The sequence below is a fragment of the Pseudonaja textilis genome, chromosome 2, assembly GCF_049901715.1.
Source record: "Pseudonaja textilis isolate UNSWEBS1 chromosome 2, rPseTex1.2, whole genome shotgun sequence".
Classification (NCBI taxonomy): domain Eukaryota; kingdom Metazoa; phylum Chordata; class Lepidosauria; order Squamata; family Elapidae; genus Pseudonaja; species Pseudonaja textilis.
Genome location: NC_141991.1, coordinates 6,461,228 through 6,484,227, shown reverse-complemented (window position 1 = coordinate 6,484,227; position 23,000 = coordinate 6,461,228). Strand labels below are relative to the sequence as shown.

Genomic DNA, 23,000 nt, shown 5'->3' with positions numbered 1-23,000 from the left:
CACCTTTGGGACAACTATGACAACTGGATGTGACTGAGAATCTCCTTAGACACTTGTCTGAAATGCAGGACAGTCTTAACAGCATTATGGACCCCTGGCAAAGCAGTGTACTGGGGCCCTACGACAACTCACAGGAATAAAAATGTAGCACCTGAATAGAATAGAAAAATAGAATTCTTTTTATTGGCCAAGTGTGATTGGACACACAAGGAATTTGTCTTTGGTGCAAATGCTCTCACTGTACATAAAAGAAAAGATACATTTGTCAAGAATCATCAAGTACAACACTTAATGATAGTCATAGGGTACAATAAGCAATCAAATCATACTAGGAAACAGACAATATAAATTGTAAGGATACAAGCTACGGTCACAAGTGGGAGGGGATGGGTGATAAGGAGTGATGAGAAGGTTATAGTAAAGAAAAATCATACTTAATTATACATTTTTTCACAGCAGCTAGAGTTGTATTTGCTCAAAATTGGAAAAGCAATAAGATACCAATAGAGTAAAAAGTAATTGAACAAATATTTGAATGGGCAGAAATGAATAGATTAACATTAGAAATTAAAGAAAAAGAATCCGAATATTACATGGTATAGGACTTGTTTTATAAATGGTTAGAAAATAAAATTAATTAAAAGGGATTAGACGTATTTATAAAACAATAAGAGAAACTAGTGTAATAGACATAATGAATATTACACACACACACACACACACACACACACATGAATGTGATTATTATTATATTGTTATACTGTTAAGAAGAATATTATTAGTAATTGTTAAGCACATGAAATATGTACATAATCAACACATGATTGAAATGGAATAGATTTATTGTGTTAAAAACATTTTTTTTTAAAAAAAGGAATAAAAATGTAAACGGTCAATAAAATTAAACATATATTTATTTTATTGGCACTTCTACAGGGAAAAAGGAGTGTTAATTTCTATTAATGCATGTTAGTATTAATTTTTAAAAATGCAGTAAAATGTAATAAAGACGTTGCTGCATTTATATGATACAAGGTGCATGGAAGGGTTAACATACACAGATTAGTATGGGGGCCCCTATGCTCCTGGGGCCCACGGGCAAGTGCCCATCAGGCCCAGGCGTTAAGAAAAGTCCTGCTGAAATGGGACAGGGTCTCTCCGCTCGGGGCAGGGGGCTGGACTAGAAGACCTCCAAGGTCCCTCCCTTCCAGCTCTAGCCCCAAGTAGCAGAAGCAGTGAGGAGGTGGGGCTAGAGGGGACCTCCAACCCCATTTCCCCCCCCCTTCCCTTCTAGGAATCCGCTCGTGCGCTTTAACCCTTGCAGCCCAGTGACCTCAGCAGGCGTCCTCCCGGAGCCTTCCCCGCCCTCTCCGCCTGCTCCGTTTAGCCGGTGCTGCTGCTGCTACCACCTGGGCAGCGGCAGGAGCAGCGGTGGCGGTGAGGAGCGCAAAGCTGGGAAGGGGCTTTCGGATTTGATTTGATTTGATTTATTTGATTCGTCAATCGCTTACAAGATAACAGGTATAAGTATAAACATAGTTATGAATACATGAAATGGGTACATATAAGAAAAATAAAAAAGAAACAATAGGACACGGACGGGAGGCACATTGGTGCACTTATGCACGCCCCCTACAGGCCTCTTAGGAAAGGGGTGAGGTCAATAGTAGACAGTCTAAGGTTAAAGTTTTGGGGGTTTGGGGAAGAATCCCCTGGCGCCCCGCCGAGCCTTGCCGAGCTGGAGCTGATCGACCCGAAGCGGAGGAGAGCCCGATGGTGAGCATCTCCAGGTTGTGGAGAGGGGGCGGCAGGCAGGAGGGAGATGGCGCCTCCCCCTGGATGGGTAAGAGGGGATGGAGGAAAGAGATTTCGCTTGGTTTCCTTCCTTCCTTCCTTCCTTCCTCCCTCCCTCTTTTCTTCCTTCTTTCTTCCTTCTTTCCTTCTTCCTTCTTTCCTTCTTCCTTCCCTCCCTCCCTCCCTCCCTAATTTCTGTCTGCTTCCCTTCTTCCTCCCTCCCTTCTTTCCTTTCCTCCCTTCCCCTTCCTCCCTTCCTCCCTCTGTCCCTTCCTTCCTTTTTTCCTTCTTTCCTTTCCTCCCCTCCCTCCTCCCTCCATTCTTCCTCCCTTCTTTCATTCATTCTTCCTTCTTTTCTCCCTCCCTCCTTCCCTTCTTTCCTTTCCTCCCCTCCCCCTTCCTTCTTCTCTCCCTTCCTTTTCCTTCTTTTTCCTTCTTTCCTTTCCTCCCTCCTCTCCCTCCCTTCCCCTTCTCTCCTTCCTTCCTTTTCCTTCTTTTTCCTTCTTTCCTTTCCTCCCCACTCCCCCCTCCCTCCTTTCTTCATCCCTTCCTTCTTTACTTCCTTCCTTCGTCCCTCTGTCCCTTCCCCCTCCCTTCCTTTACCTTCCTGCCTCCTTCCTTCCTCTGTACCTCACTTCTTCCTTCTTTCTTTTCCTTTCCTCCCCTCCTCTCCCTCCCTCCCTCCCCCTCTCCACATAGTCCTGTAGAGAAGGCGCCTGCCGCTTTATGAAACATCCCACATGAAATTGTACAGGCAGTCCTCGACTTACAACCACCATTGAGCCCAACATTTCTGTTGCTAAACGAGACAGTTGTTAAAGTGAGTTTTGGCCCCATTTTACCATCTTTCTCCCCACAGCTGTTAAGTGAATCATTGCACTGTTAACATTGCATTGCTAAGTTGGTATCACTGTTGTAAAGGGAATGTGGGGCCATGCATGTGCGCGAACACTCACTCACAGGCCGGCCACTCATACAGCCCGGTGGCAATTAGGCCAAGGCCCGGTAGTGGGCTGTGACCCACAGGTTGGGGGCCCCTGCTCAAGGACATTTCCCTGGGAGAAGAAAGCAGCTGCAAGAGTGACTTTCAAAAATGCCTCTTTTCAAACTGATTGGACGATAGAGGGGACCAGCAATGGGAAGCATCTGTGAGGGAAAAGCTATAGCAAAGGTCTTCAAACTTGGCAAGTTTAAGATTTGTGGACTTCAACTCCCAGAATTCCTGAGCTAACATGACTGGAGGGGGAATTCTGGGAGTTGAAGTCCACAAGTCTTAAAGCTGTCAAGTAGGAAGGCCCCTGGTTAAGATTCATGTGTTTCAAGCATGGCCACCTTAAGACTTGTGGACTTCAACTCCCAGAATTCCTCCTCCAGTCATGCTAGCTCAGGAATTCTGGGAGTTGAAGTCCACAAGTCTTAAAGCTGTCAAGTAGGAAGACTTGTTTTAGATTCATGTGTTTCAAGCATGGCCACCTTAAGCCTTGTGGACTTCAACTCCCAGAATTCCTGAGCTAACATGACTGGAGGAGGAAGTCTGGGAGTTGAAGTCCACAAATCTTAATAAAGCTGTCAAGTTTGAAGACCCCTGAGCTATAGTGTTGTTCTGACCCAGACGTACTTCGTCAAACGTACTTCAACACGAACTTGTTTGAAAAGCAAAACCTATTTTAATGCAATGCTGGGAATTACTTTCATTTCCAGCCAGAACTAATTAAAAACTAGTTCCCCAAGATAAGCCCATGCTTGTCAGTGCTGGGGAATGTTACCAAAAACAGAAGTCTCCAAATTAATTATAACAGAACCCAACTGAAGTATCAGAAAAAAATGACCAGAATACACAGAGCTTCAATGAGGACTTGGAATGTATTGAATTGCTTTGCTTCCTGCAAAGAGTTCGTCCTTGAGGTCTGACTTTTACCCCTTATGGGAGGGGCAATCACCTCGCAGCCTTACTCTGAGTTGCCCCTTCTGTTTCAGCTGCTCTAGCAGCTCTGTGCACCTGCACACTGGGAACAGGCTCCCCTGGGTCCTCTGCCTTGCTGCTGCCAGACTCCGAAGGCTCCAAAGGCTCCAAAGGCAGCACCCCACTCCCAGATGGTCCTGGCCTCATCCCTGCATTGGACACAGGACCGTCATCCGAGTCCTCTCCAGACTCCCTCATTGATCCCCTTTCTTCCTCACTGTCCGGCTCCACTGCCGGTCTCCACCAACTGCTGGCAAACCACAACAAGCATAGGGATTTGGCGTGCGGACATCAGTTCTGGCTTTGTTTTACTATATATCACTTGACCTTCAGTAAACGATACCTTTCTCAAAAAATGGAGGCAAGGATTCGTTCTTGCTTTAAGTTGAGGTGGGACTGATACCTAGTGAGACGAAATTGGGTTTATATTTTGATTAGTGTAATAACTGTATAATGGTGACTTAGGTCTCCTCTTAAATTTACAGATGGTGTCAGGATGCTGGGAATAAGCTCTCGGCGACCGGTTCTTTGTGAATGGGAAACAACTGATGTGCAGTTGATACAAGTAAGCTGATTGAAGAAGGAAATTCTTGGAAAATCGATCTGGAGGCAATCTTGGTGACTGGATCACCCGTTCTCTTTCCTGTATTTGAATATCTCTCTCTCCCCTCACTGCGATGATCTCAATGCCTTTTGCAAGCAAAGGAATTTGGTGGAAGCAAAGCTAGTGTTGTGTTAGCCTTTGGGTCTAAATCAAGGGTCTTCAAACTTGGCAGCTTTAAGACTTGTGGACTTCAACTCCCAGAATTCCTGAGCTAATAGGACTAGAGGGGGAATTCTGGGAGTTGAAGTCCACAAGTCTTAAAGCTGCTAAGTTTGGGGGAGCCCTGGTCTAAACAGTGCCATTTGTTTCTTGCAGGGTTGTGTAACCTTGGAGGAGGTGGATGTGCATTTCTCTGAAGAGGAGTGGGCGCTGCTGGATCCTGACCAGAAAGCTCTGCACAGGGAGGTCATGGAGCTGATTGGTGGGATTGTGGCCTCTCTTGGTAAGGATCCATCTTTCTTTTATAATAAATGCCAATCACATTTTTAGAGATATGTTTAAATACCCTGTTTCCCTAAAAATATGACCTACCCTGAAAGTAAGTCCTAGCTTGCTTTTTACACGTGTGCCCAATATAAACCCTACTCCCAAAATAAGCCCTAATTAAGATCCCGCCCACTCCTGAGTGGATGGGTAAAAATTAAGCTAGGGTGGGGATGGGAGGTGGAGTTGCCCTACTACTTACCTTTGGACAGTTGTAGCCAGGCCTCGCATACCCCGACACCTGCCTTGCCGGTCCATTTCTTCTGCAGCCAGCAAGGCTGGCAAGGCTTTCCTGAAGGCCTTTGTAGTTGATTACAAAGCACCAGATCGATCCAGAGCTCTGTTATCTGCTGCAGAGGCCTTCAGGAAAGCCTGGCCAACTGCAGAAGAAGTTACTGAAGGCCTCTGACAGCGAAAAGGAGGCTGTTAGGAATGTAAGTCACCTAACAGTTGGGTTGGAAAATACATAAACCAGGATAGACATTTTAATACTGTCTCTTTAAGGGAATGCTAAAATTGTAATTGGGTGTGGTTCCTCAAACGGCCATAAGATGGAGCCAGAAACCTGGGTTGTTCTGTTCTGTTGTTGCTGAGAGTGTTGCTGTTCCTGCATTTCCCTATTGACTGTTGCTGATCATAGTTCTTCTTGGATTTGATGTAAGTCTGTTACTAAACTGTTTATGATACTGTATTTTGTTATTTGGATTATCCCTGGACTGAAAACTGACTGCTTTAACCGTGAATGACTTGGACTGCTTGTTGGACTTTGCTTAACCATTTACTGGAAGTAAAAACCTACATTTTATTATACAGTGTATCTGTGTGCTGGTTCTGTATTATTCCTCACCACTCTCACTACGTCTCCCTGTGTGCACTCATTCTCCTAACGGGGAATTACCTCAACAGAGGCCAAGAGTGACACATGCAAGTGAGGTTAATCAGTGGATGACATCCCTTGAAAATAAGACCTGGTGCCTTTTTTGGTGGCAAAAAAAATGCAAGACAGGGTCTTAATTTTTGAGGAAACACAATATTAAATTAGCAATATTTCAGTGGCAGAGGTCAGCCGAACTTTGTCTGATTCACTTTGTTTGCATTCACACAACCTATAAGGGTACAGTCAGGATTCTGGCAGTTACTCCAATTAAATCATGAGCCTTGAGCCACACTCCCAAAACTAAAAAGGATTTATTTGAAGTTAACATTCAATGTCCAGCACTAACCTGGGCGTAGCCAACTTTGAGACACTGTCACCCTTGATCCTGCTTTTCCCCCCTACCCCTCTGGATGTATCATCCAATGAAAAATGTTCATAGCCAAGAGTCATCAATCATGCTCTCCAATTAGATTTTTTTCGTGGCAGAAGCTTCAGCCATCTAATCAGTCTTTGAAGAAAATATGAATGGAATGTACTTTTGGTTCCACACTGTTGCCTGATCTTTGAAACCCCACCCCTTTCTTTCTGTTGTCAACTATAAAACGTGTATACAAAATGTGTTATGAGTTGACAGGTACAGGTAGCCCTCGATGTATGGCACAATGGAGCCTAGAATTTCTGCAGCTAAGCAAGACAGTCGTTAAATGAGTTTTGCCCCATTTTATTTCCTTTCTTGCCCTAGTTGTTAAGAGAATCGCCGCAGTTGTTTGTTGTGGCCTGCCAGTGGCCAGCGGAGCTGGCAGCAGATTCAAACAGTGAGGAGGTTGGGGAGGAACATGGACCAGTCCTAGAGTCTGGCGAAGGCTCTGACAAGTGCTCTGCATTGGAGGCAGAGATGGGGCCAGGGCCATCTGACAGTTATCAGCTGCCTTCGGAGTCGGAGATCAGTGAGGCAGAAGAACAGCTGGAGCCTGTTCCCAAAGTGCGCATGCACAGAGCTGCCAGAAGAAGGGAACAGCTAAGGAACTAGAGCCAACTTGGGAGTAAAGCCACAGGTGGATGGTGAACGGCCCCTCCCATAGAGAATAAAAGAGGAGCGAAAGGGGAGTGGGGTTTTGCAGGAGACAATTAGTTCATTTGGGTGAGGATCTGTTCCTGCATTCTTGCCAATTATTATCTGCTACAGTGTGGTCTCTGAAAGATATCAGCCTGGCAACTCCAAGCCTGATAAAGGTCTGTAATACTGAAATATCTTGAAAGACTGTTGGCCAGGACTTTGCTGGAGAAGAATTCACTGTAAACTAAATAAAAGGGGTTTATCGGAATGAGGAGTCGGCTTCGTGCTGTTGAGGAATCCTAGATCAGGCATTTTTAAGTTAGTATCACAGTTGTTAAGCTGGCTTCTCCATTGACTTTGCTTGTTCTGGTCACAGAAGGAATCACCTGATTCCATGACACTGCAACCCTCCTAAATACGAGTCAGTTGTCTGAAATTTGATCACGTGACTATGGGGATGTGCCATTGTAACTTCAACGATCACTAAGTGAACTGTTGTAAGTTGAGGACTTACCCAGAGATATACCCAGAGCTGGGAATTGAATCAAGTTCCCCATAAGCCAGTCCTCCTGTACCCTGCTCATTTCAAATGCCCCTTCGCATTTTACTCTCCTTTTTTGCATATATTTTTTTTATTTTTAAATATATATAAGTATTGAATATACGAACAGTGTGAAATCTGGATATCCTTAGCTTTGATGCCAAATAATAGTAATAATATTGACAATTTTAGTAATCTTAGTTGCATTAATCATCCTCACATCATTATAAAAACATTATACATTACAGACTCATCTTTCAATTTCTAATCCTATCTTTTACATACTGATTTTAAAATATTACATAGGAATATGCATAATATTTTCCCCCTTTCTAATTTCTACCTTGATTCTAAATCTTAATAACACAAATCTTATATTAGTAGGTATTCTATTTCTATCCATCATCTCTTGACATTTTAATTTTTCTGTTCTTGTTGATTTTTGGAATATTTCCCATATTCCTTCCTTGGGATTTTGTATAAAATAGCATTAATCCAACTCCTATCATTATAGTAACAATATATATATATTACAATTAAGATTGTTAGCATTGTAGTATTTGCTCCACCATGTATATAATCCTTCTGTCAACTTATAAAACATTTTGTATACATGTTTTATAGTTGACAACAGAAAGAAGCGGGGAGGGAGTTTCAAAGAGCATGTGGCAGGGTGGAATCGAAAGTACATTCCATTCATATTTTCTTCAAACACAGATTAGATGACGGAAGCTTCTGCCTTACAAAAAAATTAATTGGAGAACATGATTGATGACTCTTGGCTATGGATGTGTTTCATTGGATGATATACCCGGGGGGCGGGGGCAGGATCAAGGGTGACAGTGGATTATGTACCTCAGAGTTGGCTATGCCCAGGTAAATGCCGGTAACATAGAATGTTACCTTCAAATAAATCCTTTTTCATTTTGGGAGTGTGGCTCAAGGCTCATGATTTAATTGGATTAACTGCCCGAATCCTGACACCTTCATCATTTAGTCTCCTGTCAATACCTCTGAAGCATGTGTGATAAGATCACCCCACTTCCCATCTTCAATGTTTTCCATTCTTCCATCCACCTTAAATCTCTAGTGTGGATTATTTAACGAAAGGAAGCTCATTTACAGACTTACGCTGTGACCATTTTTCCCCAATCTTTATTTCACAAGGTGATGAAAGGAAGGCCAAAATTGACCATCAGTCAATACAAAAAAGAACCCTTGTAAGAAGACAATGTCGGATTTCTGGAAAGCGGTCCAATCAGAGGGCAAAATCAGACGGAGATCAGCTCTCAGAGACTGGAGACAAACCCCATCAATGTTCGGAGTGGGGAAAGGGCTTCCACCGGAAGAGAAACCTAATGATTCATAAAAAGAGTCAACCAAGGGAGAAACCCTACGAATGCTCAGAGTGTGGGAAATCGTTCAGCTCCAGCGCAGCCCTCGCCCAGCACCAAAGGACTCACACGGGGGAGAAGCCCTATACGTGTCCCGAGTGTGGGAAAAACTTCCTTTACCGTTCGGATCTGAGGAGACACAGAAGGCAACACACGGGAGAGAAACCCTACCAATGTGATGAGTGTGGGAAATGTTTCTTCCGGAACACCAAACTGAGTATCCATCGAAGGACTCACACGGGAGAGAGGCCTTATAAGTGCCTGGAATGCGGGAAGTGTTTTACCGAGGGGGCTCAGTTAAGCAGGCATCGCATCATTCACACTGGGGAGCGGCCCTACAAATATCCGGATTGCGAAAAGTGCTTCAACCGGAAGGAAAACCTGGCCCTCCATCAACGCACTCACACGGGGGAGAGACCCTATCAATGCTCAGAATGCGGGAAAAGCTTTGTATGGAATTCCCAGCTAAGTAGACATCAAATGTTGCGTACCGGAGAGAGGCCGTATATCTGCCTGGCCTGCGGGAAATCCTTTGTCTGCAGCTCCGAGCTCCTGATCCACGAAAGGAATCACACCGGAGAGAAGCCCTATAAATGCCTGGAGTGTGGGAAGTGCTTTGTTTGCAACAGGCAACTCAACATCCATCAGAGAACCCACAGCGGAGAGAGACCCTATAAATGTCCGGAGTGTGAAAAATGCTTCAATCGGAAAGAAAACCTTGCTATCCATCAACGGACTCACACAGGGGAGAAACCCTACAGGTGCTCGGATTGTGGGAAGTGCTTCAGCTGGAATTCACAACTGAGTAGGCACCAACGAGCTCACACCGGCGAGAGACCCTTTGCGTGCCCGGAGTGTGGGAAACGCTTCGTTTGCAGTTCGGACCTGATCAGGCATGGACGAAACCACACGGGAGAGAGACCTTACAAATGCTCGGAGTGTGGAAAGGGTTATATTTGTAACACCCAGCTGAGTATACACCGGAGAACTCACACGGGGGAGAAACCCTATAAATGCTTGGAGTGTGGGAAAAGTTTCAGCGAGAACAGCTCCCTCACTTCTCATTAACGGATCCACACTGGAGAGAAACCCTATAAATGCCCCAAGTGTGAAAAATGTTTTGCTCGTGGTTCTGACCTTATTAAACACGAAAAAAATCACGTGGGGAAAAAATCCTAAATGATCCGCGGGCCTTGGAAAGAACTTTAATCAGAAGACAAATGTTACTTCTCATGTAAGAATTTAGACTGAGGAGAAACTGGTCAGAGGATAGGATGTCGGAAAAATTCTCTTCTCAGCTTGCAATTTTTAATCAGTGGAACTGCTGGCCTCAAGAAGTTGTGGGTGCTCCAATGCCAGGATTTTTAAGAAGAGATTGGGCAGCCATTTGTCTGAAATGGCATAGGGTTTCCTGCTTGAGCAGGGAATTGGACTAAAAGACCTCCAAGGCCCCTTCCAACTCTCTTCTTCTGTTAATCTGTTACTCTTCTGTTGTTCTTCTGTATTTCTGTCATTCTATAGTTCTTTCTATCATTCTGAAATACGCAAATGAAAGCATTTTTGAATTTCTGTCTCAGCACAAAGAGATGAGATCACCTAACGGCTTACAGAAAAGGTTTCTCTCTTAGGATGTAGTTTAAAGTTTATTTGAATGAATGAAGAAATCTTCCCAGCCAATTGTAAAAGGAAAAACAAGAAATTTCCCATCCCACCCCCCACCCCTTAATATCTATGGCCATGATGGTGAACCTGTGGCACGCAGCGCCATTTGTGCTGGCACGCGAGCTGCAGGCAAACTTATCTGACTGTGCATGTGCGAGCCTCACAGCTGATTTTCAGCCAGTTTGTGTCCTTTTTCGACCTCCCAGAGGCTTGAGGAAGAGTTCTGCAGGCTTTGCAGGATGAAAATTAGGCCCGTTTCTAAAATATCGGAAGTGACAAAACGGGCCTAGTTTTCAGCCTGCAGAAGCCTTCCTCAAGTTTTTGGGAAAAGGCCGAGAAAGGCATCAAACCAGCCGAAAATCAGCTGTGAGGCACAGTGCAGGTAAGGGGGTAGTGGGTGGGGATTATGCGCGCATGTGTAGCGGAAGTGGGGGGGCGCATTGCCTTCTGGGTGCTGGCACACGAGCGTACAAGTACGCACACAGTTTTTGGCACAGGAGCCCAAAAAGGTTAGCCACCACTGATCTGTGGAGATTCTCAGTCATCCAGGTCATAGTTGTCTCAAAGGTGCTTTTTTTTTCAGGAAGCAACTGGATTTCCTTTGTTTTTCTTTGAAGACATTTCAATTCTCATCCAAGAAGCTTCCTCGGGAGAAGCAAAACGTCTCCAAGGAAAAACAAAGGAAGTCTAGTTGCCTCTTGAAAAAGCTCCATTGGGACACCACTCTCCCCTTAAAGCTGATAATGCTAATATCCTCCACCAAAGGTAGAAGTACGTTGGTGTGTCCCATTTAATTCATGGTTTGTTTTAACAAGAATGAGTTGGTGAATTCCTCTTTCCCTGACCCATATTGCAATAAAACACAGACAATGTCATCCATATTAAAGTCATGCTTTAAAAAAAAAAACATTGGCAAGTGTGTTAAAAAAAAAACTCCACATAAGTTTCTTTGTCCCACAGGATGGAAAATCAGAAGAAACTGGGGTTGAGAGATAAGGGCTGTTTTTTAAATTAAGGTGCTATCATAAGTACAAGCTGGGTTGATATGCTGCTTAAAGCACCAGGTTCGACATCAGGAGAATGTGAGTTTTATAAGGACCAGGGGAGACATGATAGCAGTGTTCCAATATTTGAGGGGCTGCCACAGAGAGGAGGAAGGGGGTCAAGCTATTTTCTAAAGTGCCTGTAGGCCAGACAAGGAATAATGGATGGAAACTGAACAAGGAGAGATTTCAGCTGGAAATAAGGAGAAACTTTCTGACGGTGAGAACAATCCACCAATGGAACAGCTTTGCCTTCAGAAGTTGTGGAAGCTTCATCACTGGAAGCTTTCAAGAAGAGACTGGACTGTCATTTGTCAGAAATGGTGTACAGTCTCCTGCTTGGGCAGGGTGGGTGGGGTTGGACTAGATGACCTACAAGCTCCCTTCCAACTCTGTTAATCTGTTAATCATTCAACGTGGCTGGCTGGGGAATTCTGGAAGTTACCAGCCCATATAACAACCCTGCTATTCACTCCAGATTTAACTAGTCTGCTTATTGTATTATGATTTTTCCCCCAAAAAAATATTTTGATAAATTGAGGTAGAGAGTAAGAAAAATGACCTGGAGAGAAATATGAGCAGTCCCAGGTTGCATTAACAGAGGGATAGAATCAAGTGTCATTCTTCTGATCAGTGCAGTCAAGACTCTAAAAGTTTGCTCAAGTTCAAGAATCCTGTTATTGAGTACATCATGTGGGCATTTGGAAAGGTGAAGCTAGCTCTATAGTACCACACTCCGGGATAATTAGAAGAATAAGATTTGCCCTCCTCCTTGTGTCCTTTAGGTCAGGGGTCTCCAACCTTGGCATGCACTAGCTGAGGAATTCTGGGAGTTGAAGTCCCCAAGTTGTAAAGTTGCCAAGGTTGGAGACCCCTGGCTTTAGGTCATATGGGCCAATCAGGTCAGCCACAGGTTCCCTGCTTGGGTAGGACAGGTATACATTGACATGACCTTGGTTCACATGCTAGCTGGTAGATGTTTTGACTAGCAGCTGAGGCACTACATTCCTACGTTTCCCCAGTGGCCAGACAAGAAACAATGGATGGAAACTAATCCAGGAGAGAAGCAACCTGGAATTAAAGGAGAAATTTTCTTTCTCTTTTTTTGAATTTTTTTTATTTTGACAACAAACATAAACAAATACAAACATAAAGCAATAAATAAAACCTTCTTTCATTTGTACAGTGTGTCATTTGGTACATATCTCTTGTGCATAATATCAACAGTCTTTCCCTCTAAAGTTTAGATTAAAAATCATATTGTAAAAAAAACTATATCATGTTATCTTATTGTTAAATCATTAGACTAATTACAAATTTACTTCATCTTTTTCAAGCAAATTATAATTCTTTCCATAGTAATCAGTTATAGTATATTATTTCATTGTGTTACCTTTACTATTATGTTATAATTATAATATGTTTCATTTCTCTATTTTCTTATCTAGCTATTGATAAAATAAATCCCATATTTTATAATATTCCTTTTTTTCTTGCTCTCTAATTGCCAATATCAATCTACTCATTTCTGCACGTTCTATTATTTTCTTTATCACCCCCTCTTCTATCAGAATTTTTTTCACTTTTCCAGTTTCTAGCAAATACAGTTCTAGCTGCTGTTAATACATTTATAATCAGATATATCAATCCTTTACTATATCCTTCAGATTAAATACCCAATAAAAATATCTCTGGTTTCAAGTCTGTATGTTGTTTTGTCATTTTTTTCCAACCATGTATGAATTTTTGTCCAGTATCTTTTGGCTTCCACACACATCCACCATATATGGTAATACGATCCAAGTATAAGGAGAAATTTTCTGACAGTGAGAACAATCAAGCAATGGAATTGCTTGCCTCCAGAGTCTAGTTGTGGGTGCTGCATCTCTGGGGGCTTTTAAGAAGAGACTCAACAGCCATTTGCCTGGAATAGTTTATGTATTTATTTTATCTATTTGTTTATCAAACATGTACAAGGAAGCAAGTGTAGGTAGGAACATAAACAGGAACAAAGGAAGTAAATACAGATAAACCGGGACAGTAAGACAGGGACGGTAGGCATGCAAGTGCACTTATGCACGCCTCCTTTAAGGACCTCTTAGGAATGGGGTGAGGTCCAGGGTAGACAGTTTGAGGTGGAAGCTGCGAGGGGTTGAGGATGTAATAACAGAGTCAGGTAGGGCATTCCAGGCATTGATCACTGTTGCTGAAGTCGTATTTCCTGCAATCGAGTTTGGAGCGGTTTATCTTGATTTTATATCGGTGGTTTGCTCGTGTATTATTGTGATAGAAGCTGAAGGAGTCGTTGACAGGCAAGACGTTGTAGCAGACAATTTTGTGTACTATGCTCAAATCAGACCACAGGTGGCGCAGTTCCAGATTGTCCAAGCCCAAAATTTCAAGCCTGGAGGCATAGAGAATTTTATTGTGAGTGGAGGAGTGGAGTTAATAGAATAGCATGGGATCTCCTGCTTGAGCAGGGGGTTGGACTAGAAGACCTCCAAAGTCCCTTCCACCTCTGCTATTCTGTAATTCCTTGAGGCCACCAAGTCTTGAGACGGAGCTTAAACATGCATAGGTTACAAGGCATCGCATCCTAGAGCTCTTCGGTCGTGGAGGGGTTAAGGAATAAAAGAGGGATTCCTAGAGAGGAAGGAAATAGGGGCGGAGTGAAATGGAGGACTGAGTCTTTCCAGTGAAGGCCCGCCCTGCTTCTGGCAGAAATGCAGGAGGCCCGAGGGCAGCATCAGTGCTCTGTGCAGGTTGCATCCTGTGCTTGCAAACTCTGGCAGGCAGCAGCAGCAGCTGCTGCTGCAGCCTCTGATCCCATCTCTGAGTCCCATTTCTGACTCCCGTCCGTCAGAAATGGTGTAGGGCCTCCTGCTTGGGCAAGGGGTTGGACTAGATGACTTACAAGGTCCCTTCCAACTCTGGTTATCTGTTATCTGATCGCCTCTCCGAAGACCATCTGGTAAGCCACCTGCTTGCAGAGCAGCCCAATGCAACCTGGCCATGCCTTCTGGGTCATCCCGCATCAGCACCATGGGCTGGGCGGTCCCTGCTTTGGCCATCGCTAGCCGGGCGTGCAGTTTGCTCAGTGTTGCCAGTCACCTGGCGAGGGGGGTGGAGGGTGGACCTGAACCCAGGTTTCCCTGGTCCTGTGGACAATGGGTTGTTGTTAATCAAGTCAGTGTCAGTTGGGAGCCGCCACATAGCTAGAGAGATTTTTCTCTTGGATGATCTGTCCTTACGCCTCTTCGTTTTTACCAAGTAGATTGATACACCTTTATAGAAATGGATTGCACAGGTGCAGTATATGTGGTACCTGGCTTAATAGTAGCAACTGTGAGAGGGGTCTCGGAGTCCTAGTGGACAACCATTTAAATATGAGCCAGACGTGGGCTGCAGGTGCCAAAAAAGCCAACACAATTCTAGGCTGCATAAACAGAGGGGTAGAATCAAGATCACGTGAAGTGTTAATACCACTTTATTGGGGTAAGGCCACACTTGGAATACGGCCTCCAGTTTTGGTCACCATGCTCTTAAAAAAGATGGAAAGAGTGCAGAGAAGAGCAACAAAAATGATTAGGGGACTGGAGGCTAAAATATATGAAGAACGGTTGCAGGCACTGAGTATGTCTAGTTCAATGAAAAGAAGGGCTAGAGGAGACATGATAGCCATCTTCCAATATCTCAGGGGATGTCCCAAAGAAAAGGGAGTCAAGCTATTCTCCAAAGCACCTGAGGGCAGGACAAGAAGCAATGGGTGGAAACTAATCAAGGAGAGAAGCAACTTAGAACTAAGGAGGAAATTTCCTGACAGTTAGAAAAATTAATCAGTGGAGCCTGTCTGCAGGGCACCGAATATGCCAAAGGGAGCTTAATCGAATATGTTCTGACTTAGGCTACACAAGAATCCTGAAGCAGACTCCTTGTCCCCTTTTTAGTAGGCTAATGTGAATCCCTAGCATTCATATCCAGCAAAGTCCCGGCAAACAGTCTTTCAAGAGTGATTTATGATCACAGACCCTATCAGGCTTGGAGAGTTGGAAGGCCAATAGCTTCCAAGCGCAACGCTGTCTGTACCACAAAATCTTTGGCAAGGAGTCAAGAACAAATCTTCACCCTAATTAAATAAACTAATTGTCTCTCACAAACACCACTCCCCTTTTGCTCCTCTTTATTTCCTATGGGAGGGGCCATTCACCATCCAGCTGTGCCTTTATTCCCAAGTCGATCCTTGTTCCTTGGGTGTTCCCTTCTTCTGGCAGCTCCACACATGCGCACATCGGGAACAGGCTCCGGCTGTTCTTTTGCCTCACTGATCTCCGACTCCAAAGGCAACTGATAACTGTTGGACGGCCCTGGCCCTGGCCCCATCTCTGCCTCTGATGCAGAACACTTGTCAGAGCCTTCCCCAGACTCCAGGACTGGCCCGTGTTCCTCCCCAACCTCCTCACTGTCCCAGTCTGCCGCCAGCTCCGCCGCCCGCTGGCGGGCCACAACAGAATAATGCTTACTTACAGCTTGACCCAGATTTTGCCCAGTAGGAAAAGCCTGGGTGCAAGGGAAATATTTCTGTCCTTTCAGGGTCTGGTGACGTTGGATAAGGTGGCTCTCGGCTTTACAGAGGAGAAGTGTGAGCTGCTGGATCTGGAGCAGAAAGCTTTGCATGAAGAAGTGATGGAGGAGATTAAGGGGATCGTGGTTTCTCTCGGTAAGCCTCCCCCACCCCGCTTTGGCGCTCGTTTCTCAAGACCAGCATGTCAAAGCCATCCTGTTTATTTTTTTTAAACAGTCAGCAATGCTTCTCTGAGTTCAGGACAATCCATCCAGAAAGACGTCTTTGAACAACTGCGGTTGAATTTGCGGGATATCTTAACATTCTCCATCCCGCAGGCAGAGAAGCAATCCTTCGAAGCTTTACAAAAGGCAACAGGGTAGAAAGCAGCCTGATCTCAGGATCATGGTCTTCCAAAGGATGAGGAGAAAGAAACGGCTCTCCTTCAGGCCCAAACAATCAATACCACTTAGCTGACGGTACCTACAGATTAAAAATGATGGTTTTATTCATCATATCCTTGTGTAGTACATACTGGTCCATTTTATTATTGTAAATTGCCATGAATGTGAAAGTTTGGCAGAGCAGAAACTCAAGAAATAAATACTCTGTTTCCCCGAAAATACAGCCTCCCCTGAAAGTAAGTCCTAGATCGATTTTTACATGTGCGCCCAAAATAAGCCCTAATTAAGTTCACACCCACTCCAGAATGGACAGGTAAAAATTAAGCTAGGGTGAGGATGCAGGGGGTGGAGCTGCCCTACTACTTACCTTTGGACAGTTGTAGCCAGGCTTCACACCTGCTTTGCTGACCCATTTTTTCTGTAGCAGGCAAGGCTGGCAAGACTTTGCTGAAGGCTGATAACAGAGCTCCGGATCAATCTGGAATTCTGTTATCGACTGCAGAGGCCTTCAGGAAAGCCTTGTGGGCCGCAGAAGAAGAAATTCCTGAAGGCTTCTGACAGTGAAAAAGAGGCCACAGGCGACATGTGCAAGTGAAGTTAATCAGTGGATGACATCCACCGAAAATAAGACCTGGTGCCTTTTTTGGTGGCAAAAAACTATAAGACAGGGTCTTATTTTGGGGGAAACAAGGTAACAGGGACAGTTGAGGTTTTATTATTTGCTAGAACCAGTTTCTATCTCCTGGGAGTCAATTCTGACTGTGGAGATGCTATGACAGTCATAAGTGTTAGGACCGGTCATAAATCGCATTTTTTCAGTGTCATCTTAACTCCGAATAGTTGTTGAACAAATGGATGTAAGTTGATGTAGCTGGTTTAGAGATTTTGACCTTTCAACTAATTGATCCTTCTAAAGTTTTTAAATGTATTTTTGATGTATACCGATTTGTGTACATTCAAAGCGACAATAAAGTTATTCTAAGTCTAAAAAAATTGATCCTTCTAAAGTTTTTAAATGTATTTTTGATGTATACCGATCTGTGTACATTCAAAGCGACAATAAAGTTATTCTAATTTTAAAAATATTTTAAATGACCAACGGAGTTTGTTTTTGTGAACTGCACAGTCCCTGATTTGAGTGACCAACGGAGTTTGTTTTTGTGAACTGCACAGTCCCTGATTTGAGTATTTGCTTAAAAAAACTTTTGTCCAGGTCAAAATCTCTCTCATCTTTGATTCCTTGTCATTCTTGTTTCTGCACATTCTTTGATTTTTACCTCTTAATATGAAGTCTTTTTTTTTTTTCCCAGAGGCTGAGGGACAGCAGAATGGGTCCATAGAAGGCCCAAGTGATTTATTTTTTGAAGGAATCGGAAGCGAAGTAGAGAGAAAAAAGAAAATAACAAACTCTGCATTGAACAGTGAGGCCCGTGAAGGGCGAATAGAGAAAGCAATGGGAGAAAACGAGTGTCTGGTGTGTGCAAAGATCTCCAGTTGCAAATCCTCCCATTATCTCCACATGGGATCCCACACGGGGGAAAAACCATTCCGGTGCCAGGTATGCGGCAAGAGCTTCAAGAGGAGAGATATCCTGATTTCCCACCACCGAACACACACAGGCGAGAAACCCTACGAATGTTTCAAATGTGGAAAATGCTTCAGCGACGTCAAATACCTCAGCTCCCATAAAAAGATCCACACGGGCGAGAAGCCGTACGAATGCAAGGAGTGCGGGAAGGGCTTCAGCCAGAGTGCCAGCCTCACTTCCCATCTCCGGATCCACACGGGCGAGAAGCCCTACCAATGCCCGACCTGCGGGAAGGCCTTCGCTCAGCAGTCGAACCTCAACTCCCACCGGATCAGTCACACCGGGGAGAAACCCTACGAATGCCTGGCGTGCGGGAAGAGGTTCAGCCATGGGGCGAGCCTCACCCACCATCAACAGCTCCACACCGGAGAGAAGCCATACGGATGCCTGGAGTGCAGGAAGAGCTTCAGCAGTAGCAAGAATCTCATTTCCCATCAAAGAATCCACACCGGGGAGAAGCCGTACACGTGCTTGGAATGCGGGAAGAGTTTCGGCCAGAAGGTGTATCTCATCACTCACGAAAGGATCCACACGGGAGAGAAACCCTATAAATGCCTCGAATGTGGGAAATGCTTCGCCAGCGGCAAATACCTTCTTTCCCACCAGAAGGTCCACACCGAGGAGAAGCCGTATGCATGTCTGGACTGCGGGAAGAGCTTTCGCCTGAAGATGCAACTCGCCGCTCATCAAAGGACTCATGGGGGAGAAACCTGAAAGTGGCGAATGCCAGTGGTGGAATTCTACCGGTTCGGCCCAGTTCGACTCAACAGGTAGCTCCAAAGATCATCTATGAGCGAACCAGTTCACTCAGGTGTTCAGCTGCTGGGCCCTTCCACCCGCCCTGGCTCTATTTTTAACCTTTATTTTCAAGCTCAGCTGCTGCGCGCGGCACACCGGATTGCCGCGCGTCGGCTGTTTTACACACAGGCTTGCAGCAGAAGATGAGTTGCAAACACGCGCTTGGTGTGTATGTGCAAAGTGCACATGTGCACCCCAAGCACGTGCTCACACCGAACCAGTAGGATAATGTTTTAAAACCCACCACTGGTGAATGCTGCTTGGAAGGAGGAGCAAAAGGGGTAAGGCTCACGACTTTGAGGTCCAGATAGTTCTCAACTTAAAACAACCACAACGGAGCCCAAAATTTACGTTGCTAAGCGAGACAGTTGTTAAGTGAGTTTTGCCCCGTTTAACACTACCTTTCTTTTCACAGTTGGATCCCTGCGGTTCTTAAGTTAGTAACATGGTTATTGAGCAAATCTGGCTTCCTCATGGAAGCAAAAGGCGATCGCCTGACCCCAGGACACTGTAACCATCATAAATATGAACCGGTGTCAAGCGCCTGAATTTTGATCACATGACCATGGGGATGCTGCATCGGATGAAAGTGTGTAAAACAGTCATAAATCACTTTTTTTTTAGTGCCGTTGTAACTTTGAATGATAAGCGACGTGGTGGCTCAGTGGCTAAGACGCTGAGCTTGTCGATCAGAAAGGTCATCAGTTCAAATCCCTAGCGCCGCGTAATGGAGTGAGCTCCCATTACTTGTCCTGGCTTCTGCCAATCTAGCAGTTCGAAAGCATGTAAAAAATGCAAGTAGAAAAATAGGGACCACCTTTGGTGGAAGGTAACAACGCTCCATGCGCCTTCGGGTGTTGCCAGCCACATGACCACGGAGACATCTTCGGACAGCTCTGGTTCTTCAGCTTTGTAACAGAGATGAGCACCGCCCCCTAGAGCTGGAAATAACTAGCACGAGATATCTTTTGTCTAACTTACTGAGGCTGCTGTTTCTCCTCCTGTCTCCCAAGGTTATCCTCACAGACTATTACAGAGTTGGGTGGATGAAGATTTGAGGTGCAGAAATTCCAAAGGACCTTTGCAGATCAACTAAGCCCTGAGCAAAATGAGAATTATTCTGTTCTTAAAACTCTTGGCACAACAGGATAAACACATTCAGAAGAGAAGTGGCTCAAATAAATGGTGGAATGCCTTAGATTCCGGGCATTTCATCATCCCCCTACAAACCCCACACGTGTTATGATGTAACAACTCTGTTGAATACACAACGGTGATTTTGGTGAATCCTTCCTAGGGATGTGTCCGAAAATTTTCTAGAAAATGCAATGAATCCAGAGGGCTACAGTGGCTTTGAAGAAGATTCCAGCAATTAACAGACTGGTTTTTTGAACCAACCAGAGTGTTTTAAAGGAATAACCCAAAAAGTTGTTTAAGAACCTTTTCTGAGATCTGCCTGCTGAGCTGTGGTGGTGCAGTGGTTAGAATGCAGTATTGCAGTCTGACTCTACTGACTGCCAGAGGTTCGATTCTCACCAGCTCAAGGTTGACTCAGCCTTCCATCCTTTCGAAGAGGGTAAAATGAGGAGCCAGATTGTTTGGAAGCAATATGCTGACTCTGTAAACTGCTTAGAGAGGGCTGTAAAGCACTGAGAAGCGGTATATAAGTCTAAGGGCTATTGCTATTCTAATGGAGAAACCTGGCTTTATCCAAGCTTGGGTGGAGACCCAGAAGAAGAAAAGGCATCTCACATCCAGCTCTGGTAGACCTACAGTTGAACGGGACAAAAGAAAAGGTCTTCTGTACCATACCTGTGGAATTCCCTGCTCCCTTTCTTCATGTTCTTTTACCAAATGCAACTATATCTTTATTTATGGCGTGGTTCGTTCCATGTAGACATAGTTTTTATATGATGTTTTACTTTGTGTTCCATCTGTCTGTGTTTGCTATATAACACTAGTCCATTGTCATTTTCGAAATGACTCTGGTATTAGTTAAAATTGTTGCTAGTTATCCTAAGAAGGACGCGGTGGCTCAGTGGCTAAGATGCTGAGCTTGTCGATCAGAAAGATCGGCAGTTCGGCAGTTCGAATCCCTAGCACTGCATAGCAGAGGGAGCTCCCATTACTTCGTTCCAGCTTCTGACAACCTAGTAGTTCGAAAGATGTAAAAAAATGCAAGTAGAAAAATAGGGACCACTTTTGTGGGAAGGTAACAGCGTTCCATGCATCTTCGGCGTTTAATCATGCCGGCCACATGACCACGGAGACGTCTTCGGACAGCGCTGGCTCTTCAGCTTTGTAACAGAGATTAACACCGCCCCCTAGAGCCAGAAACGACTAGCACTTGTCAAGGGTTGTCCATGAATTTTTGCTGTGGCACCCAGTACCGTTAGTTACCCTAAATTGTAAGTGAACACTAGAAAATCAAGGTACATTATAAATAATAATGTTGTTATTATTAAAATATTGTGCGATTTCCAAATAGAAACTGAGTGCATAACACACCGGATTCAACTGTGGTTGAAAGGTGTGGATAATGGATGTGGCAATACCAGAGGGTAGTAGAATAGAAGACAAAGAATTGGAGAAGATCACAAAGTCTCAAGATCTGAAAATCAACGTTGAAAGATCAAGGCATAAACTGGCCGTCATGGGTTCAGCAGCTAACGGTACACTGGGTGCCACAGCAAAAATTCATGGACAACCCTTGACAATTGCAAAAGGCGACACTGCTTGGATCCACACATATGTTACACTGATACACTACCATTCTTGGTTCTTGGGAATAACTCAAATGAGAATCAAGGCCAACAGTAGCTAAAGAACTGGCAGCTGTGATTTCCTGCTATGGGTGATAATATTTGATAAGAAAGAGGCTTTTTTTATGCATCGACAGCAAAATGAATTAGGATAGATAAGTATGTTGGGAGTACCAGTTGACAAAGAAATTATTCTGACTATAGATAAATATGAGGATTTTTTCTAATGAACTAATGGAAGTTTTGCTACCTTTAGAAGAAGCTCCTTGTAGGCCTTCAAGATGTTCCTCCTTTGCTTTGCATCTTTCGGCTGTCATAAGTAACAGGGGGAGGAGGGGGGATATGGTTATGGGAAGCGAGCTGGAGGTGTTATAAAACAGAACTGTATAAGTTGTGGGGGAGAAGGTTCTTGCTTAGGCTTCTATCCTATGCTGTGTGCAGCTGCAACTCTTTATCAGAATATGTCAAGGTCAACGGACAGAAGCCTCATCACCACCTGGAGATGCCCACATGATGATATACACAACTTTTAATTGGAGGAGCCAATTGAACTATTGGGGGTGGGAACGTTGCCATTACTTTGTATATGTGATTTACGCGCCCATTTTCTCAGCTTCAGAATTCTTTTGTTGTTACCACTTGATTTCCAGTAAAAGATATCTTTCCTCTGATTAAAGGAGTCTAAGTATTTCTTTCTTGGATTTTGAATGGAGTACCAGCTGACACTCCTTATAAATTTCATACAGCAGTGGCTTTAAACAATAACCTTTGTGAGTGGGCTCTTTTTAAATAATATAAGAATTGTGGGATTTAGGATACATATAAAATATCATAATATGAAGGTCCTTTTTTTTCAAGAGGCAACTGGACTTTCTGGTTTTTCTTTTGAAGACATTTTGCTTCTCATCCAAGAAGCTTCTTCAACACTTGGATGAGAAGTGACACGTCTTCAAAGAAAACAGAGCTGAAGAAGCTTTTTGGATGAGAAGCAAAACATCTTCAAAGAAAAAAATTAGAAAGTCCAGTTGCCTCTTGAAAAAAAAAAGCACCTTTAGGACAACCATGACCTGGGATGACTGAGAATGTCCATAGACATCATAATATGAAGGAATTCTCGAGCAAATTGTTAAAGCAGCTGCGAGATAGAAATTGCTGTCATTAATCGTGACCATATTTTAAACCGTCTTGGATTGTGGAGCTATCAAGATAATGGTTGTAATGACATTTCAGGTGATCCTTGTTGTGTATTACTTGGGGTGTGTTTGTAAATAAACAACAAAAGCCTGTTCCCCAGTTGATTCATTCAACTTTCTCATTACCAGATATTTTCTTTTAGATAAGAAACACCCAAGTTTTTAAAATAAGGAAGCTAACAAACTGGGAAATGCCTTTCCAAGTCAGATCGTTGATTGGTAGAAGCAGTAAAAATTTGTTTGAAGTCAGTTCAGCCAGTGATGTCATGGAAAGCT

At 44.0% G+C, this 23,000-nt stretch overlaps 1 protein-coding gene across 1 annotated transcript; it reads left to right on the top strand.

Moving 5' to 3' along the window:
• Positions 1-1,079: 1,079 nt before the first annotated feature.
• LOC148126622 (uncharacterized) lies at positions 1,080-22,773 on the top strand. The gene is given in 8 exon segments (XM_087923045.1): positions 1,080-1,102; positions 1,295-1,437; positions 4,243-4,322; positions 4,677-4,803; positions 5,349-5,416; positions 8,405-9,886; positions 16,009-16,135; positions 17,694-22,773. Coding segments are annotated over 8 exon segments (3,042 nt in total). The 3' UTR covers positions 18,686-22,773.
• Positions 22,774-23,000: the final 227 nt, after the last annotated feature.